The sequence below is a fragment of the Phasianus colchicus genome, chromosome 21 (assembly GCF_987193195.1).
Source record: "Phasianus colchicus chromosome 21, bPhaCol1.hap1.1, whole genome shotgun sequence".
In the NCBI taxonomy this organism is placed as follows: domain Eukaryota; kingdom Metazoa; phylum Chordata; class Aves; order Galliformes; family Phasianidae; genus Phasianus; species Phasianus colchicus.
This window is the reverse complement of record NC_143456.1, coordinates 1,770,523-1,791,307: the sequence shown is the minus strand read 5'-3', so window position 1 is coordinate 1,791,307 and position 20,785 is coordinate 1,770,523. Positions and strand designations below refer to the sequence as shown.

The window sequence follows — 20,785 nt, the reverse complement described above, 5'->3', positions numbered from 1 at the left end:
CCTGAGTGTTCTTCTCCATATCGCAATCTCTCTAGCCCTGGGAGAACCTCTGCACGAGGTGACTTCAATACAACAGTGCTCACACAACTGCTAGCAGCCATTTGTAGCACAACATCACCTCCCTACCAGAGTTATAACAAACACCACCAGTATAGGATGCTGCTTACAAGAAAGAGACCATCTGATGGTCTGCATGTGATGCAAAACGAGGTGTTCAGCTGAGCAAGGGCACCAACCTTATCCCACACTAATCACAGACCCATAGAATGGCTTGGTTTGGGAAGGACCTCAAAGATCATCTAGATCACCTAGCCACAGGCACTAGATGAGGCTGCCCAGGAGCCTGGCCTTAACTAGTCCAGGGATGGGGCATCCAACTAATTAATCCTAATTGACATCTTCATTAATGATCCCAAAGAGCGAGTAGACATCACTGATTAAACTCCCAGGTATAGAAGGCTGCAAAGAGTTGTCAGGACAAAAAGCCTGCCTATGCAAATGGGCCAGATCTGGGAGCAGAAGGTCCGTGGGGCAAAGGCAGGTGTGGGGTGCCATCACTGGTGGGATCTGTGACAGTCACCCACTGATGGAAAGAAGCAGATTCCTTTCCAGCTTTGTTGGGCATTAACCAGGAAACTCTCCCATCCCAATCCCAAGGGAACAAAGAAAGCTTGCTGCTGGGGTCAGACCTGACACACAGCCTAGCAACTCATTAACACTCTTTATCTGCATCCAGAAAGACTCAAAGATTCATCCTCACCCACCCACTGCCCTTCATAAGAGCTTTCCACAATCAATGGCTGCTTTAGGCACACGGGAGCTGACCCTGCACTCTGTTCCTAGCCTCCCCAGCTCACCCGTTCCTTAAGTTCAGCAGCAGGTTTATTAGTTGATGATTTCCCTGTGACTAGTAACTAGAGGCAACCATCATTACTTTTTGTTTTGCTTCCCGAGCGAGGATGAATCATGATGCTCCAAGAGATAAATTCAGCCAGGGCCACCAGTGTCCGCCAGCCACCCTTGGGAACTGCAGATGGTTCCAGTTGACTTCATTGGGTATAAATACCACCCTAATAAATGTTGTAATTGCACTGTAACTACCACATCCCAAGTACACAGCAATTACTATCAGAGCCCTGTATGGTTATTTTCATCAGGATGATAAGAAGAGGACTACCACCACCGTACATCTTGCCAGTCGTCTCATTCGCTTAATTGCGAGTTTGGGCACCAAAGTACAAACTGAATGATCTAAAAGCTGCAAATAGCATGTCCTTGAGTGAAGTGCTAAGTGAGACTTGCAACTACTATGCCTGCCTGAAAAAATGGAAAGTTCCATCCCTCCATCTGCTATTCTTACACTCCTGTTTCGCTGCAAACTGCAACAAAGTGTCATAATATCTACATTTTTAGCCTAATTGAAATATACCCCTTCTTCCCTCCCAAAATACTCCAATTGAAAATGTCAAAGCATTTCACTTGGTTAATCCCAATCCCAGCAAAACAGTCCTGCATCCCCCATCCAAAGCGTTTTGCTGCAACCTGGGGCCACATCTACCTGCCCCACTGCAGCATCACCAGATCCACGCGTGGACCAACGCTGCTGCTGGGATCAGGGCATAAACACTTGGGTTTAAGACCCAAGAACCACAACACTTGACCCCAGCTCTACAGCAGTTTAGACAGATGCAGTTATATCAAAATATAAAAAGTATAATATAATATAAAATATCAGAGATAATGCAAACTGGTGAAGTATCTCAGCTTGGAAAGCTCTGCTTCAAAACCAAGCACCCTGCCTTGCTTCTCCTTGGAGGGACTGAGATTTTTAATACACAGTTTGGCAGGACTGCGTTGTTTTTTTTTTCCTACCACGGTAAAAATATTATTTGTGGAAATCACATTTCCTGTGGTTATGTTCCCAAACACATTCAACACTTGCCAAGTAACCTGCAGGAACGCGTCATTACCATAGAAATGCGCAACAATAAAGGCTATCTGCCACTACAAGGTACTGGAAGCTTTTAGTGCAGGCAATGGGGGGTGAATTGGGAATACTGGAGGATGTTCACTCCGAGGATAGGGCGGTGTGGACAGCAGCAGTCACACTCCTTGTCACAAGGATGCTCTGTAAGTGTGGCTGCATCCTTCTGTGGATGGCGCGTGCTGAGCGCTTTCTAATTGCCCAAGCCCTGCAGTATCGCACGGAGCCAGCAGGGAAGCTCAGTGCTGAAAGCCAGCTGTCAGAACAACTTGGCACAACAGCAACTTCCACTCTTCCCTATAAATTTCCTGACTGTGGTTAGAATTTTACCAAGGAGACAAGCGGGGCTCCTGTTGGGTTCCATCCCAAATGGATGCTTGGGGTAGTAGACACTGTGCTCCAGCCATTGACCGTACACTGCACAGAATAATCCAGTTTCCAGTGCCTAGGAAAGGTACAGGCTGATCCTGAGCATGGAGGGATATACTCACAGCGAAAGAAGTGCAGGGGAGGAAATGGAGATGGGAAGAGAAAAGCAGGAATCAGCTTGTGGAAGCTCTTTAATTTCCATCTGCAGAGCATTGAGGACAGCAGGAAGAGGACAGAGAAAAGCTATTTGAGGTGAAAAGCAATACTGGTCCAAGAACAAATGGATGCATGCAAATTTAGCCTAGCAATTAGAAAAAAAAAGTTTCTGAATGCAGGGAGCAGACACACACACACACACACCAACAACTGCAGTATTCCAAAACGTGGCTCCAACCACCCTGGACACAGGTCACCTCCAGCAGGAGGAACCAGCTTCCCCTCTTCCAGGCTATGTTTCTATGCCTCAATACCCTAAGAAAAATAATTCAGGCTATAAATGCTTGCTTTAAGTATATCAGTGCTCACTGCTGTAGTTGTCAAAAGAACACCACCACGATTTCATGTTAATTCTTCACATGTTGATGCACTGACGTTTATCATCTGTCAATCATTGTTAGAAAACTTTGCCCAGATCTCCAGTCCTCCTGATGCATCCTTGGCTCTGTGGTTCCAATCTCTCAACCGAACAACTCATAACGTGCAGCCTTTTTTTTTTTTGAGCATCCACAATCAAACAAGTCATTATAAATAGCAGCATCAGGATGGATGCTGGCTGCATCAGCAAACACCTCATGTCTATTCATTGGATGGAGAGCATTTTTCTAAAGGTCTCAGCATTTCATGTGAGATTCTACCACGTGTCACTGTCATTCTACAGGAGATAGGTGCAGAGTCAGTACTGCACCTAAGGCCACTTCCAAAGGGGCATTTTGGTCTCCTGGCACAGCCCATGCGACCCTGCTCACCCACCAGCATGCTGGGTGCAGCCATCAGGAGACATCCCTCTTGTGATGGTTCTCCATCTGATGGGGAGGAGAGGGCTACAGACCTCCAGCAATTGGAGCAAAACACCTAAATGCAGAGAGCTCTATGAGATCTGTGCATTCTCCTCTTGTTCTTTGTTCATCTCCATTCATCTTCAGCCCTGGAAAATGCCACGGACTCTGCTCCAGGTAGGTGTCTGCTGGTGAAAGCCATCACTGGGACCCCCCCCCCCCCAATGGGGGGGAGGTCCTTCCCAGCCCTGGGCTGTGCAATGGAGCTATTTACAAACTGACTCAGAGCTTCTGTGAGGCTTTTTGGGAATGCTGTAACCCAGGATGTTCTAAGTAGGGGAAAAATGCATTACTCATTCTTCATTTAAAAGCAACAACAACAAACCCAAACCAACTCCCAGCAGTAAAAGATCACCAGTACGAAAGCAGCTCAATTTAAGACGCATCACACAACTTCTGTTTACAATTACAAACCTACTACTAAAGACAAGAATGAGAACTGATTCCTACTGTTTCTCAAACAAATCTCAGTCTTTTCTTTCCATACGCCTTTTTTTTAATTAAGAAACAACCTATATCCTCCCCTGATCCTTTATAGATCCTATAGAGCAGAACAACACATAGATTCATAGAGAAACCTTAACAACCATGTGGTTCCAACCCCCTACTACATTTCCCCTCCCATTACACTGCCCCATGCAACTCCTGCTCATTACATATAATCTTGGGAACAGTTGAGCCATGTAGAGAACTGTTTAACTCAAAAAACAAGCTTGCCAGAAACAAGCCTGTATTATTTGAGAGCTGCTGATTTACTTCACTGACATCAATATCCACTTCATCATCAGAAATGAAATATTTGCCGGTCATAAATAGGTAATGAGCTTAAGACCTTACTCTGCAGGATCTCAGAGAACGAGAGTGATTTGATTCAATATTGCTGATGGACGGCTCACATTGAGGTTGTAGAGATAATAACCTTTTTTTTTTTTTTTTTTTTTTTTAATATATATAATTTGCATCCCATACCGACTCATTGCTAGAGCAGTCTTCTCGCATTCCTGGCTGGAATAACCACTCAGAAAATACCACCTCTGCCATCACTTGCAGCCCTTCCCTAGACTTTGCAAAGGAGCTTAATTAAGAGTTTAAGTACTCACTGCTGAAAATTTACTGCCCAGTATTCAAATGTAGACACCTGACATTCAGAATAATGTGCTTGGAACAGCTATGCAGAGACTCATTTGTTACCAGCACCCGGAGAGTTGGCTCTGATCATGATGAGAAGTTGGCATCCTCCTGTCTTTCCCAAAACGATCCTGGTGTCAGGACAGGCAAGACCTGGGGCAAGTTTTAACTGGAGTTCAATTGTTTTCGAAGTCACTCTGCCTTTAATTAACTTCCACATGGCTACCCAGCAGCACATCAAACCCAACTTCATAGGGACTTACAATGCTAACGAATGGGGAGGTTTCTCAATCTCTGGTGGAGGTTGCTCTGGACATTTGGGATAGGCCTTCACACGTGTAAAACCACAGCGAGGTGTTACTCATTGCTCTTCCACTGGTGGAGACACAGTTCAGCCACCCCCTATTCCCTGCCTTATCATCACATCCGTCCCCGGCTCCTTGGATTTATTTCCATTACTCTTTCCTCCAGTCTTGCCACCTAAGGTGAGAGACTGCCTCTCAGGAGGACCACGCTACACCCATAACTTCATGATTTCCAGTTCAAAATTGCCTGTTCCTGTGAATTTTCTGCTACCCAAGTTGCACAATCTACTCCATTCCATAAAAAGACAGTTTTCCTCCTTAAAAGCCAAAGTGATTATAACACATAAATTGCTTTACTGAGAGCGTATCTTGTGAACAGGAGCTTGGCAAACCAAAGCTGACTTTAACTCATCCTCTCCAGCTCTCCCTCTATCTGGTTTGGAGGCTCAGGAATACGAGCTTCCATGTACAGTCAGACAAGCTCAGAGCAAACAGAGGAAAAATACAGAGCCCTGTTTTGCAATGCAAGTTTCTGTCAAGTATGCAGTAAGGCAGAAACACCATTTTGGTCAGAGAGCCAGAGATAAACAGCAATTTCTGCTTTTTATTCACATAAAATCAAATTTGAACACGGGGAAATCAGTTCTTATTTACCCCTTGCTTTGGGCCAATCCTTTTTCCTTTATTTTCACTTCACAGTATGGGCACCCATGGATCTCTCCTGGCCAAGAATTACTGCAGCCTCCAAACTCTGCGAGCAATTTTGCATCGAGGTGATTTGCACAGGGGCTGAAGAAGGATGCTGGGAAGACTGGATAAAACCCAACGCTGGAAGCTCTCAGTAATGCAGACAGATGGGAGAAGTCATTGCACGAGCAGGGAGAAGGAGGATGGAGACAGAGCAGGTCTGGCTGTACAGAGGCACTGCCCGAAACGGGAGCTCTGCCTGCTGACAAATTGCAATCCTGCGCTTGGCTGGGCTCTGTGCAGCCCTGTGCTGCTCCTCCCCAGCCTTACAGCATCCGTGATCAAACCACGATGGATGAAAAGGGTTCATTTCAGATGCTCCAGCAGCAAGGTGAAGGGAGCACGGTGATGCACTGCGTTTCTGTTTGCTTTGCTTCCGGTGGCCTCGCGGTGCAACAAGCCCAAAGCCCATCTATCATTTCCATGCAGGAGCTGCTTCCAGGAAAGTGAATTCCCAGTGTTTCGTGGCCAAGTTATTTAATATTTTAAGAAGCAAAATTGTAAATTCAAACCGAAATATCGCAGCATTGCTGAAAATGGAGTTCTTCTATTATTTTCAGTTGAAAAGGCCATTGTCAACAGGGAATGTAATCAATTCTGCATTTGTCTGATGGAAAACATCTCCACTAGAAGAATTACAATTAGCTCGAGCTCCCCAGCTCCCTCCATACTGTTTGGTCCAAGTTTACTGATTCACAAAGTATAAAGCAACTGGAGAAAGCTTTTCCCAGCCCAACTGCAAAGCTCAGGGTCAGGAGGCACCGAAAGCACCACAGCATTACTTCCAGCCCATGTGCAAAACCAACACAGCTTCAGCATTTCAAAGCAGTCCCACAGCATCCTTTTATGCGGATAGCAGCAAACTCACTGCAAATCGCCACGAAATCTGAGCTCTGTTATCTGAGACTTTCGTTCCCTCTGGCAGAAGGTGCATGTGTAACAACAGAAATTGCTCCTGTACCGTATCAAGCTCTACTGGAGGGGAATGGAAATGGTCTTTATCTCTGGGCAGCATCCAGCCACAGGTGATCAAATCAGGGATGCTATAAAGCCAGTTTAAAAGCATCCCCAGCTGGAAGTGTAAATGGATAACTGAAAGCTGTTCCCTGATGCAAACTATCTATTCAAGTAATCTGGAGATTTGTATTTCTCAGGAGTGTAAGCGAAGCATATCGCATCACTGAGGACCCTCACAATGCAGAAATCTTCACCTGAATATCCAGAGAGGCTTTTCTTTATGAAGTGCTTAATATAGGTGTAGGAGAAGCTTTACAGGTTTTCTGGAAAATAAAGATTAAGAGAGCAAAAAGAAAACAAGAAAAACACTGCACTGAAAACTCACATCTTCCAAACATTTCAGAGCAGCAATTGAAATATTTGCTCCTGACTGTTATTTGAATAAAGCTGCAGTTTCCAGCTATCAAAGGCAAACAAAAATAAAGTGTAAGAATGAATACCTCTACCTTTTTTTGTGCAAGCCTTGAGAATTCAATTGTAAAATGCATGCTGGAGGCGGGCATGGTCAATCCAGCTGAAGAGCTGGAAAGGGATTTCTTTACCCACAAGCTTTAATGACAGCTTAAATAATGCTGAAGTACTTTTTTCCCTTTCATTTTCTACTTGTAAGTAACATTTTTTCCTTTCCTTTTCCTCTTCTCTTTTCTTTCCTTCCCTCTCCTTTCCCTTTTCCTTTCCCTTCCCCCATATCAGGAATGAGTTTGGCAGCACTTTCTGGCTCTCCAAGATTTAATTCTCCAAAGTCACTTCCATGGGGGCAGTCAAAAGCTCAATGTTCACCAAGACGTGCAGGATGGATTTTCTGCAAGGAATCCAAATATTCCCAGACACTTCAATCATCCAACTCAGGCAGTCTCCTGACTGCAGAAAAGGCTACAAGGACTTGCAGTGGGTACCTTCCCCCTCCTTGCTTTCACATCCATATTTTTTCCAGCCACTGCTTGCTGGAGACCATGTTTGTCCTGTGGCCCTTTGGTACTCAAAAATCCAGTACCTGCCACAGCTGTTAGGCTGTACCCAACACGGGGATCCCACTTCTGGGTGAGGACATTGAGCTATGAATTATGCCCCAGGGTTTAATGATGAAGGAACATCACAATAAAATACCAGAGAAGATCACTCAGCAGAAACAAAACCTACAGTGGGATTCACGACTCATAGACCAATGAAAATTTGGATGGAGGAAAGCTCACCTAAGACAAGTGACAGCATAAGCATGCAGTATATGGGATGGCACCAGGTCCTCCCCTTCCTTCCACCACCTTGGGTGGTAATGAACCCGGCTTACACCACTAAAATGAGACAAAGATTTGGCTGCAGCTCCCATTTCCCATCTCCTGGTTCCCATCCAAATTAATGCCAACGTGAGAGCTAAACACAAGAGCTGCCTTCGGTGTTTTTTGTTCTTGAGAATGAAAAAGCAAAGCTGAAAGTACAGTAAGTCTCTTCAGAGAGGACGGTTTAATTAGCTGGCTTGATATCAAAACTGAATGACTTCTGACACACAATTACAGCACATTGTTTAAGCCTGAAAAACCACGTAGCATGCCTTTGTCATCCTTTCACTCTGCGTTCACTTGATACTTCAAAAACCTATCAGATGTTCACATTTCACTGGCCACTCCTGTATCTCCTGGTCTGTGGAGCAAATGAACATTTCTAAAAATAACGTAAAATCTCATAGCCTGAACACATAATCAAGCGCATAAGCTGCAATTGCCTTTCAGAGATGATATTAAAATTCAAATGTGTTCCTTCCAACTACAGAGAAGTCCAGCTTAAGCCCCACTGGGGAGGAAACAATTTACATCCGGCCATTCATCTCTGTCTGGGACGTGGAACAGCACCTGAAGTGGGGAGCAGCTTCCCCAGCACTGCAAACCAACGTGCACAGACAGCTCTGCCTTATCTGTGTGATTCAAGGTGCCGGTGTGCTGATGAATCCCTTGGAAAGACACTACCAGAATGCAGGTGGCAGCTGGAGAATCCTTAGGCAGATGTTTGCTGCTCCCACCCTCCCCACATCTCTGTCCTCACACACATCCCACCCAGAGCGCTCCTCCTCCACCAGCTGCATCACTCACTGTGCAAGTGTAATCCTTCTCCCCCAGCGACCCTGTGCCATCTCCTCCCACCCTCCAAATTTGAGTCATTCCCTTTCTTGTGCTGTCCATTTCAGCTCCTTCTCCAGTTCCCTCTTTTCTTCTCTGCTGCCTCTTATGCATGCAGAGTCCCGAGCTGATTTCCAGCTGCCACTCAAAGCCATTCCCTGCAATTCCAGAGCTGTGACACATGAGGAGACCAGAAGGCATTAAGGGATGATGAGGCATGACTCGGAGCAGACACACCTTCCCACTTTTCACAACTCAGGATGGAAATTAGGATGAGAGCCCATTAGCCAGGTGGCACCATGAGATGCTGCATGAAGTCCAGATGCTCCAGGATGCACAGGGAGGACAGGCACTACCTGCTGTACACACAGTGCCTGTACAATCAAAGTATACCTGGCTAAATATTTTAAGTACACAGGAAATTTATCAGTAAATCAAACTCAAATGCAGGCATAAGTAAAACCTCACACTGAGTGCAGAGTGATTTATACACATAAGCAAAATAGATCAGTCTCACATTTCTAGAAAAGGACACCAGATGTCTTTGACGTCATCCAAATTATCTCTATTTTTAAAAGTTACTCTTTTCCATTTGCTGCCAACTCAAAAAGTCCAATTTGCCAAGATAATGTATCTAGTGTGGATGAAGATTTCCAAACCTGAAGTTTCAGTCTCTTAACAACCGTAGTACTCTTTGTATTAAAACTGAGCACAGGGAAACTATCATCTTCTTTAGCCTCTCATGCACCTAATTAGTGAATTCCCATTAAACACACAACATTGGAAAAATGTCATTTAGGATTTTAGATGCATACAGAATTTATACATATACATACACACACACTCCATATTTTCTCTCTCCAGAAGGATAAGAGTATTTTTAGTAGGTATACATGCCAGCAAAATATATGGCATATCTTATACATGCAAGGAGCTAGATAAAAAACGAGAAGTTGAATGTAACAAAAGGTGCAGCAAGAGCTGAATAAAATAAAATAAAATTAATAATAATAATCAAAAGAAGTCACAAAAAGAACTTTTTCTTCCAACTGGCTCTGATTCAAGCAGTGGCCTTTCAGCAGTGGGCAGGGATGAGATAAAAGAAAACCACCTCCTTGTTGTCTGCTCTGCTCCCAGCCCAGTGCTGGAAAAGCCACTTGATGCCTCCCTTTCTCTGAGCCTACAAGGAAAGGGCTTTCCACTCCCATGTTCACATCTGCTTCTTCCAGCCCTGCACAGAAGCTCATGCTCCTGGTAAGCTCTCCTTGGGCACAGAGCTCCTCAAGGTCCTCCACAGGGAGATCAGCGTTGCAAGAAGGCTGTGAAACCCTTACATCATGACATCCCCACCCTCCCTGGCCACAACACAGGCAGATCCAGAGACACAGGGTTTGCACACATGAGGGCAGGACAGAGAACCAGTTTGGGAGCTTAGGCTCTGGGTATGTCTATCTGCTATGGACTGCTTACATTCTGCAGGCAGATTTACAGTGCACTGGGCTCACCTTGACTGCCAGAAGGGCCAACTGAAGGCAAGGAGCACATCTCCCTCCTCTGTGGGAAGGGGAAAGGAGCTCACAGCTCCATAGTATACATGCACAATGGTACAACCTCATCAATGCAATAATGAGAAAAATCACAGAATCACAGAATGGCGGGGTTTGGAAGGGACCTCAAGGATCATGAATCTCCTACCACATGCAGTGCCACCATCCTCCATACCTAATACTAAACCAGGCTGCCCAGGGCCCCATCCAAAGGTTGGATGGTTCAAAGCCATCCAACCTGTTTTGAACACCTCCAGGGATGGACAGGGCATCCACAGCCTCTCTGAGCAGCTGTTCCAGCACCTCACCACTCTCTCTGTAAAGAACTTCTCCCTGACATCCAACCTCAATCTTCCCTGCCTCAACTTCAAACCATTTCCCCTTGTTCTGCTGTTATCTACCCTTTCAAAGAGCTGACTCCCCTCCTCCCCTTTAGGTCCTGAAAGGCTGCAATGAGGTCACCCCGCAGCCTTCTTTTCTGCAGGCTGAACAAGCCCAGCTCCCTCAGCCTGTCTTCATAGGAGAGGTGCTCCCACCTCTTTTGACCAGCTGGCCAGGCAGTGTTTAGTACATCCCAAAATGCAGTTTGCCTCTCAGCTACACACCGCTGGCTCACCTTGAGCTGCTCTCACCTGCACCCCAGGTCCCTTTGGGCTGAGCTGCCCTCCAGCCAATTGGCTTCCACCTATGCCTGTGTCTGGAACTACCTCATCCTAGGTGCAGAACCCAGTATTTATCTGTGTTAAACTTCATGTTGTTGCTGATCACAACGTTCCAAAGGATCTAGATCCCTCTGCAAGGCCCTCCAGGGAGACAACAGCATCTCCCAGTTTAGAGTCATTAGCAAACGTGCTGGGGATGCGCTCTGTCCTGCATCCAGACCGTTGATGAAAACACTGAACAGGAGCAGCCCCAGCACAGAGGCCATAGGATCACCACTGGTGACAATTCACCAGCCAAGAGTAGCCTCATTCACCCTTAGAGCTCCACCATCGAGCCATTTCATCGCTCAGCACAATACGAACCGTGTTATCTCACAGCTGGACAGCTTGCCTGGAAGGTACAGTATCATTAGTCTAACTGCAATCCAGACAGACTATGTCTGCTGCTTTCTCTTTACCTACCAAGCAGGGGAAAGTCACACTGCAAGGGCAGAACTTCCCCTTGATGAACCCATGCTGACTGTGCCTGACAGGGACATGCATGCCATACAGTGGGCATGGTGGTGATGGGCTGATGGTTGGACTAAGAGGATCTCGGTGCTTCTTTGCAACCTTTATGACTCTGTGATCCTATAATCGCTTCGTTCTTTAACTACCTTTCCAGTAACCCTCCAGTTCATCTTTTTTCCCCCTTTTCCAGAGACTGAGGTCAGGTGGAAATCTGGGATTGAAAGAAGAGGGTGGAAGCAAAAGCCTCAGAGCAGCCGTCACACAGCCCTGCCGCCCCACCAGCAGGCACAGAGCTCCTTTACAGCCATAGCAGGACTTGTTTTCTTTACCTCCTCTCCCGACAGATAAAAGGAAAAGGAAATCAATTCAACCTCTCCTCTACTTCAGAGCTGATCTCGGCTCCGCCAAGTGCTGCCAGCCTTATTTTTACAGAGCTCACAACAGCAGCGCTCATATAATTCCATTATATCGCCGCTCTTGTTATTTATGTCATGATGATTACATTGCACTCAAGGGCAAAGGGAAGAGACAGTGAGGTCAGCTCAAATTTACAAGACCGAGTAGCTTCACCGTTTTCAACCAGCTGTATTATTCGCTATGGTTTTACTTACTGGCACATGAAAAATGATGGTGAGATGATCTAGAGCTGACCGTACAGCACTTGATTTCAAATGTACTTCAAGCAATCAATCTGACAGCAGACCTCAAGGAGTGCCATGCAGGTCTGCTCTGTGCATACTTCATTTGCTGTCTCACGGTGCTGGGAGGGAAAACACGCTTCTGAAAGAAACACTGTGGCCCAAGTTGTAATAAAGCAGGCACTGGAGCATCAGCAGCTGTCACATAGTTTGGCCACACGAGTACCTGTGGATGCTGCTTCTACTGCTTTTAGCAGCATAACACAGCCAAGAGGGGATTTCATTCATTATCACTACCAACTAATTAATGGTTTATGCAAGACATCAGCATGGACAGGTCAGAGGCACAGTAGCAGTGTACACACACAGAACAATATACGTATACAAATATGTGATACATGTCCTCTATCCACTATTCATGCCCAATATCCTTTATATGTGCCCAATATATGCTGCAGACTCACACAGTGCCTACCTCTAACATTCACTGTCTAGCTAAACTGCAAAGTGGAACTGGTCCCAGATTAAAATTGCATTGAATTTCCCATGACAATAATGAAGGGTTTTGATAAAATTACTCTAGAAGAACTGCTCGCAAATATTAATCTATTTGCATTCATAAGAAATATAATAAAGAATAAAAAATACTCCTGACAGTTCTTGGCAGCTTTGCCATTAATTACATAATTGAATTCAAGGTAAAGCTAGTCTCCAGTCTCAGCCCCCAATACAATGTTTTTAAAAGTGATGGGGAAAAGCAAAAAAAAAAAAACAAAAAACAACAAAAAAAAAACCCTGCAGATTTGTGCACCAAGCTGTGATGCAGCTCTGCCTCCCAGCTCAGCTGAGCTCACTGCTGTGCTGGACAAAACTGCTGCTAATCCTGGAGACATTACACACAACACCCCCAGAACTCACTGGGAAGCTGCTGTGAGTGCTGCAAGTTGCCAGCAGCTCCAAGGGAGGACTTGGTGGTGTCCAAGGCAAACAGGGAGGAGGAAAATCCCAGCTGTGCTCCCTGCATCGGGTGCATCCCAGCTGCCTGTGGGGGGACTGTGCCCAGCAGGAGCCTGGCATGGGATGGCTGCTCTCCAGTCCTCAGCCACACAGCTCAGCTGGGACACAGCAGAAGGATAATTCCCACATTTGTTCTTTACCCCCAGTCTGAGATTCCCTTCTAGTGTATTTAAGTAACAGTGCAGGAGAGCAAAATAGAAGGAAAAAGTCCAGCAGGTCAGCTAGTTTATTGCTGTGGTATATGAACTGCTTTCCCTCTTCTGACTCCAGGCATTTGGTCCAACACACGTGCAGCATGGCACAGATCCCAGTGGGGAACTGGAAGGGCTCTCAAGGGGTCTCACGTTCCCTGTCATCACCCACAGCCTGGGTGAAGCTCACTCAAGGCATTGTTGGTCAAACTGAGCCCACATCCTCCCAAGGAAGAGTCCTGAAATGATCACACAGCTGTGGGGCATGCCCACAAATGGCAGGTCTGATGCTCAGCCAAGTGCCCAGCTTCGAATGCTCCCAAGATTCATCTTCCTTTTTCTGTTATGAGTACATTTAATTTTATCAGTCCCATTCCACACCTTAACCATTCAATATGTGACAATCCACCTCCCCTTCTCCTGACACACCTCCTCCAACTTCCACCTATTTTCCAGCTCTCACTTTGGATCAGAAAACAAACAACTGTTTGTCATTCTCATCCTCCACACCATTGCCACATCCTCAGCCATGACCAGGCTGAAAAGTTTTTGTCCAGCAACCACAAAACTTTATCTGTCCTTCCAGCTTGCCCATCCAACCACTGCTAAACACTCAGCTGACACCATAAGCACTGGGCTTCCATCAAACCCTTCAGAAGATCCCTCTTCTGTGAAGCATCAGGTTGTTGCTGAGCCCTTTCCAGTAGAATACAGAAACCTGCAAGTTCTCAGGACTGCCATCCTAAATATTCATGGTGGAAATCCCACCAGCTACTAGTGAGGCACTGGCACAAATTGCCCAGAGAGGTTACGGATGCCCCACTCTTGGAGACATTTAAGGTCAGGCTGGATGGGCTCTGAGCACGGATGGAGCTGTGGGTGTCCCTGTGCATCGCAGGGAGTTAGACCAGATGGCCATCAAAGGTCCCTTCCAACTCAAATGATTTTATGATTCTGTGAATTCCAGAAGCAGCATTCATGAGAACAGGAGCGTCCCCAAGGCTGCTGAGAGCTAAGCTGCACCGCTGTGCCCAATGCCCATGAGAGAGACAGGCTGCTGGGGTCCACTGGGATGACAGGCAACTCCCACTCTGCTTTCCTTAAGGAGCTCCATCCCTACTGCCAAGGTCCTCATACAGCCCTACGACCACAGAATCTGAATCCCACCACTATATGCACCCAAGATGCAATGGGGAATGGCCATAAGTCCCATTCCATGGTCAACTAAAGTCCAGTGAGTGACACTGGGTGACACCTGGGCTCCTAAACCAGACATAGGATAACGAAACAAGTGCAGGACAGCCTCATTACAGAAACGAGCCCGCAAGCAAAGGGCAGCAAGCAGTGGCTAGTTGGCAGAGTCTGCCTCCTGCCTGCCTCACTCTTCCTGTTTTAATGGAAAAGCTGCTGAAATATTCCCTGTTCATTATCCAAAATGCTGCACACAGGCCCAGCTGCAGGGCTGAGCCAATATACAGCACATCAGAAAGACACTGTTGCGTAATTTCTGTCAAGTAATTAGTGTGCTCCGCAGCACACCGAGCCGAGAGTTTTACTAGCACTAAACAAGGTTAGCAGATTTGTAAACAGCTTGCTATGGAGTGATATTTTTCTGCTCGTATCGTCTAAAAATATCTTGGGAGAATTTGCTCCAGTACAAATGGCTCTGCTTGAAAGGGCTTAGAACAACAAAAAAAGCTTATGATAATTCAGAGCAGGTTTCCACTTTGTTTGCCTGCCTGTCGCTCGCTGCTCAGCTCTTAGCTTCAAACAGTTCCACAGCTCAAACCTGGCTTTACTAAAAGAGCCTGCTTCACCAGAAAGGAAATAAAAACTCAGCTAATACCCAGCTCCATCCCTTCCACACGCTACGTGACATCATGCATGGTCAAACTACAGTCGCTCGCTCCCTCTACTACTAGGTCCAAGGGAACCAGAGGATGTCCACGTGGCAGGTGGAAAGACATGGTAGGAGAAGACACTTGAGTCCAGAGAAAGCTCACAATGCTTCCTAAGCCCCATATTAAACAACAAACACCAGACTTTATCTAAGACCTTGCACGTGGCACCAGTCCCCGGGTGAACAGCACCCTGCTGCAGGGAGGGGGATGCCAAAATGGCCCCCTAAGAACCCAGGTTTGCTGTTTCCTGGCTGCTTGCCCTCAGCTGAGAAGTAAAAAGAGGTTTCAGTTCATTTGTTAATGCTTTTGGTTCCCCTTGGGATCCCTCAGGTCCTTTTGTTTCACTCTCTGATGCTGGAAAATGGTTCCATGCACTCTTGTTGTAGCTGAGCACACCTCCACCTGCAGGGAGGACTGGAGGGCCAGCAGAGATGGAGCTAAATGCTGCTGCACCACCAGGAGTTGATCCTTACTGCTAGGTCAGGCTGGATCCTCATCTCTTGACAAGGGATTTAGAGGACACACATCCCCAGAGTCAGCACAGCAATGCTAAATACCCCACACCGACCAAGAAGGTGCAAGGAACCGAACCATGCTACATCTCTACTTGTTTCATACAATCATGACACTGAACCCAAAAAGAGGCTTTAAAAACATTCACACTCGTGGCAAGTGGCCGTGTCCCAGCCTAGATCCCAGAGCTCCTTGGAGCAGCCACAGTCTGCTGGGACCACAACCAAATGGTCAAAACACTGAGCAGCTGTTGAGTACCAGTATTCTTCCCCTATGCCTGTGGCCAGGTTTGGTCACTTTAGCATTTAACTCTATTGGCTTATTTGGGACATGGGAGACAACTGGGAGGCTTGTTATTTCATCCATGCTTATCGTTAGGAAGCTGCTAACAAAACCATGGAGACCTCCTGGTGCCTGGGAATGGCAGGAAGAAGAGTACAAAGTGGCACACTTTTTACACTTCATTGGGAAGCTTTATGAAGTAATTGGAGTACAAAGTCAGGTCTAATTGATGTTTGTATTGATTGAACTGCTCCAAGTCTTAATTTTGGTTGTAAAATTCACTTTAAAATAAAGCCATTTATAATTAAGACAGGATCTGTAATTAATGGAGTTTTATACTCATAAAACTGCCTCTCTCATCAGTCTAAATTAAACTCTACATGAAAGTTTTTGCAAATTAAATACTGTAGATGCCAAAGCTACTTTCCCCAAACTCTTTGCTATTTTTATTAATGTCAAAACGTAAGTGATTTGGAGACGTGCAGAAGTGACGAAAGTTGATATTAAAAGATGAGATGGTGCTCTCATTTGCTGCAAGAGCAGCTGAGCCACCAGCCATTTCCCACACCCCAATCACAGAACTAATACATGGAGCCTATTGCAGGAATTTGTGTCAAGCTGCAACGCAAACTTGCTTTTAAAAATAACAATTTGCTCCAAAAGGGTCATGCCAGGCCACCAACCATGGCTCTCAATTTCAAGTGCCAGTGGTTACTTAAACCAGGGCTCTGTGTTTGGCCATGTCCCCAAAGCTTCCTCGGCTGCCTGAACCATTAAAGAAATCCTCCTGTTCTTCAACTCTGGTAAGTGTGGTTGACCATACGAGTCCTTCCAATTTGATCTCACAGGAAATCTTTACAGCCATCAACCACAATATTTACAAAGCACAGATAATTTTGGGTTTGTGGCAAGAACATAAAACATCTTGGGCATATGCACATAGATAAATGTCCCCCAATAAATCTGTTTGCCTTGTGCAAGAGTTGCCTCATCTTTATCTAGGTAATTAGCTACTCACTTCTTAAAGGCTCCCGTCTAATTGGGGTTGCTGTCTTAGTGGAATATTATTTCCTCTTCCCAAAAAGGCCACTACTATTTTTGCATCGCTTTTTTTTTTTTCTGGCTGCCACATTCTGGTTTTCCTACTAAAATTAAAAAGTCACTCCAGTGCTCACCAAGTATTTATGGCTTGACAATTCCTACATACATCCCTAAGCTGACACCCATGAAAGCCAGTCACAGCTGCCCAGCGTTTCCCCATGTAACTTCACACATGGTTTGAAGCTCAGATAGCCACTCCAGAACCCGACAGCCTCAAAGCTCCCAAGCATCATTCATTGCCAATGCCAGACTTCCTTTAGTCCATTGTTTTAGTTTGTTTTGCTCCCATCCCATCAAAACCCCAGAGGGCTGGAAGAGGCAAGTGGGACTGGAGGAAGTTGGTGGATTACTAATGAACGACATAAATTACCACACTGGTAATTACCCAAGGGGCTAAGGTTCAAAAGAGCTTATTTCTCTTCCATTATCCATTCTAAGTTCAAATGCTTACACCAGCCTTGGGCTGATGCATCACAGGCAAAGCCAGGACAGGCTTCCAGCCACTGCCAACTTACATCAACACATCACCCATGTTTGTGCACACACACAGACATAGGCAGACCCAGGACCATGTGGATGTCCTGACTTTTACCACTATTTTAGGGATGCTGAAACCTAGGCTGTGGGGATGGAACTTGCTCCAGGAGCTAGCACTAAAAGGCTTTCCATTACAAAGAGACACAAGGAGATTAACCAGTTGTCTGATTCCTGCAGCTGCAGAGAGCGAAAGGCAAGCTCTGTCGGTGGGAATTTTGCTCCTCGTATCAATGGGATCAGAATTTCACATTTGCAAAATAATCACATTTCATTTTGATGACAAGTCCCTTCCCAAGCTGGAAGCCAAGCAAGGAGGAGGGCATGGAGCCTTCAGCCTCTCAAGAAACACCTCATGGAGGTTTCTCCCGTGTGGCCAAGCAGGGTAGGAAATGCAGGGATGTGCAACCTTTGGGTTTAAACACTGTTCTGACAGAGACACACACAGTGCCAAGGTCAAGCAGCTATCAGAAGAGCTCTTTATGTGCCAGGACTTCATGCCGTGATTTCAAACCTGAATCGCTTGGGTGCTGGCAAGTGACAGGAAGCACAATAACTGCACAAATTACCTGAAAACAGCAGCTTCAGGCTTCTGTTATTGCAAATAAACACCACCAGAGACATCACCCCGTGCGATACTGAGTCAGCACTTCTACACTGCCAAACTCCTGTTGTGCCATAGCAACACGCGAGGTGTCCGTGGCAATGCAGAACCCAGACTCTCTGCACTGTTGCACAGAGGACAACAAACTTAACCTGCCAAAAAATTCCTCCAGTCGCCTGCTCAAAAAAAAACCTCGAGAGCTCCTGGGAACAACTTATAAAGTGAGGTGCTGCTTGTCTTTTCCAACATCCTTCCACATTTTTTATTATGTGACCTTCTCCCACTGAATGGGACGAACGAGCCTTGCCCTTATTGACAGGACTTACAGCAAGCAAAGCACGTCTGCTGCGTGCTATCATAGCAGCCAGCAAGGGCAGGAAGGAAATGCTGGACCCCAGTGGAGGACAGCAGAAAGCCTGCGGCCAGACACAGCCTCCCTCCAGAGCCCACATTGAGCCAGGCTCTTTATTTGCTTTGCTTCCATCTCCCCTGCTCGTATATTCCAGCCTTTATTGCAAAAAAATGAGAGGGAGAAAAAAAAAAGATGAGGAGGAATATAGCAAAATAAGCTATTGAGAAACAAGCCTGGAAGGCAACTGAAATCAACTCTGAAGAAGTCATCAGCTACCTGACCCCTTACATAGCTCCAGAATGGGGAGGAGGATGAAAAGCATCTTTCCTTTTTGCATCTTGATCCAATCCAAATTCATATAGTTTTACTGCTCAGAAGCATTGCTGAGCATTGCCAGCAGCCCGGGCTGGGCTTGTGGAGCTCATCAATGGAGCAATTAAAGCATCTGTGACAGCACAGAGCGCTTGCAGTTTAGACTCATTGATGACCACAAGGGAGGTCCGCTAAGATCCCTAAGTCCAACCCCAGCTCACCCCACCATGCCCACATCCCTCAGTGCCACATCACCACAGCTCTGGAACACCTCCAGGGACAGTGACTCCACCACTCCCTGGGCAGCTGTGCCACTGCAGCACCACTCTTTCAGAGAAGAAATGTTCCCTAATATTCAACCTGATCAACCCTCAGCGACTGAAAGACCACGTGCCCAGGCTCCCACCAATACATACCATGCTGGTTGGCTGCCCTGCAGGAAGCACAGGACTCAGTGAGCTCAAAGTGCCTGCCCTGAGTCTCACTGCCAGCCCCACAGGTACTGGCCCCACGGAGGAAGCTGAAGCCCAACAGCATCTCCTCCTTCCCACTGGGAGAAGCAGGAGAAAGCATCATTTCATTGAATCATAGGATGGCCTGGGTTGAAAAGGACCTGAAAGATCATCTAGTTTTAACCCCCTGCCATGGGCAGGGTCACCAACCACCAGACCAGGCTGCCCAGAGCCTTGAATGCAATATCCTCCAACTCCCACTCTACTTTCTCCCTTTTCTTTCTGCAGCACTGAAATCAAAGTCACAAAGTGGTGACAAGCAGCACTTAAGTGGTGCTGTGATGGGCATTTCCCCACCAGGCGCATTGCAAACACTACTTCACATTTCAGAGGCAGCAACGACTGTGTCCATGCAAAGGCCAATTTACTCCTTGTGTGCAAACACAGAGAACCGCTGAGAAAAAAAAAGCTCCCAATCTTTTTTACCTTTGGGAAGTAATAGCAATTACAATCGGTTACACAGCCGTATTTCTTTTCCCTCCCCATCCAAACCTATTCACAAAAATCTCATGCCCTGGATTAGATTTAGTTGAAAGAAAAGTAATGAGATTTGCGCTTCCTAGCAAATTAAATAGGAACTGCCCAACAGAATAATCCTAAAACACAAAATACTGCCTCATCCCACATGTTGCTAATAGGTTTGTGCTCTAATGGCTTGTTTAGAAAGAGGGATTTTTCCTAAATGACAACCTAATGCTTTGCATTCAGGAATGTGAGTACATTTTCACTCCCAAGGCTTTGTTGGTGTATTTCTTCATTTTTCCAACATAATTCCTATAAAAAACAAATGATACCTTTGACCAAAACTCCGTGCTGCTCCACAATAACTAAAAATACCAAATGACAACCTCTCTGAAAGCTGTGTTCCTTGCTCTTGCTGCTGCTGCAGGATGCAGTGTGGGGCAGAACAGCTCCCTGCCTGCTGAAGCCATCCCAATTCCTGGCAGATCTCTGATGCTATCCACTCTTCCATGTGTTTGGTGCTGCCAGGACTTTGCATACCAGCTCCGTGCACTCTGTGACCTCGTGCCCCAAACATTTGGGTTCACGTGATGCTCCCACAGATCCCACTGATCCCAACAACACCACACCAACCCTTCTCTCTTTCTGCCCTCAGGGCCAGACCCATTGGCCACAGATCCAACCAGCCCCATCCCTGCAAACACCCATGGAGGAAAAACCCGATATCCACAGCCAGAGCTGTGAAGGACCAAACAGGACAGCGTCACCATATGATGTGCAAGGCACGGAACTTCAGTCTAACCTCAGCCTGCAGAATGCCAATATTTTAACTTTATTTCCTTCAGAGAGTGGATAATCTGAGCCATGTTGGCACCAGCCTTAGGAGCTGCAGCGATTTCAGCCCATGCTGCAGTGGCTGCTCTGGCAGAGG

At 46.2% G+C, this 20,785-nt stretch overlaps 1 protein-coding gene across 4 annotated transcripts in view; it reads right to left on the bottom strand.

Moving 5' to 3' along the window:
* Positions 1-20,785, bottom strand: part of CALN1 (calneuron 1) — a 101,980-nt gene that overhangs the window by 61,159 nt on the left and 20,036 nt on the right. Inside the window, exon 1 of one of the 4 annotated variants that reach the window (XM_031591916.2) lies at positions 18,182-18,283. The exons of the other annotated variants lie outside the window; for them this stretch is intronic. Within the exon in view, the coding sequence (XP_031447776.1) occupies positions 18,182-18,236 (55 nt within the window). The 5' untranslated portion in view covers positions 18,237-18,283. Of the gene's footprint in view, positions 1-18,181; positions 18,284-20,785 lie in introns of those variants that run through there. 4 annotated transcript variants of the gene reach the window in all.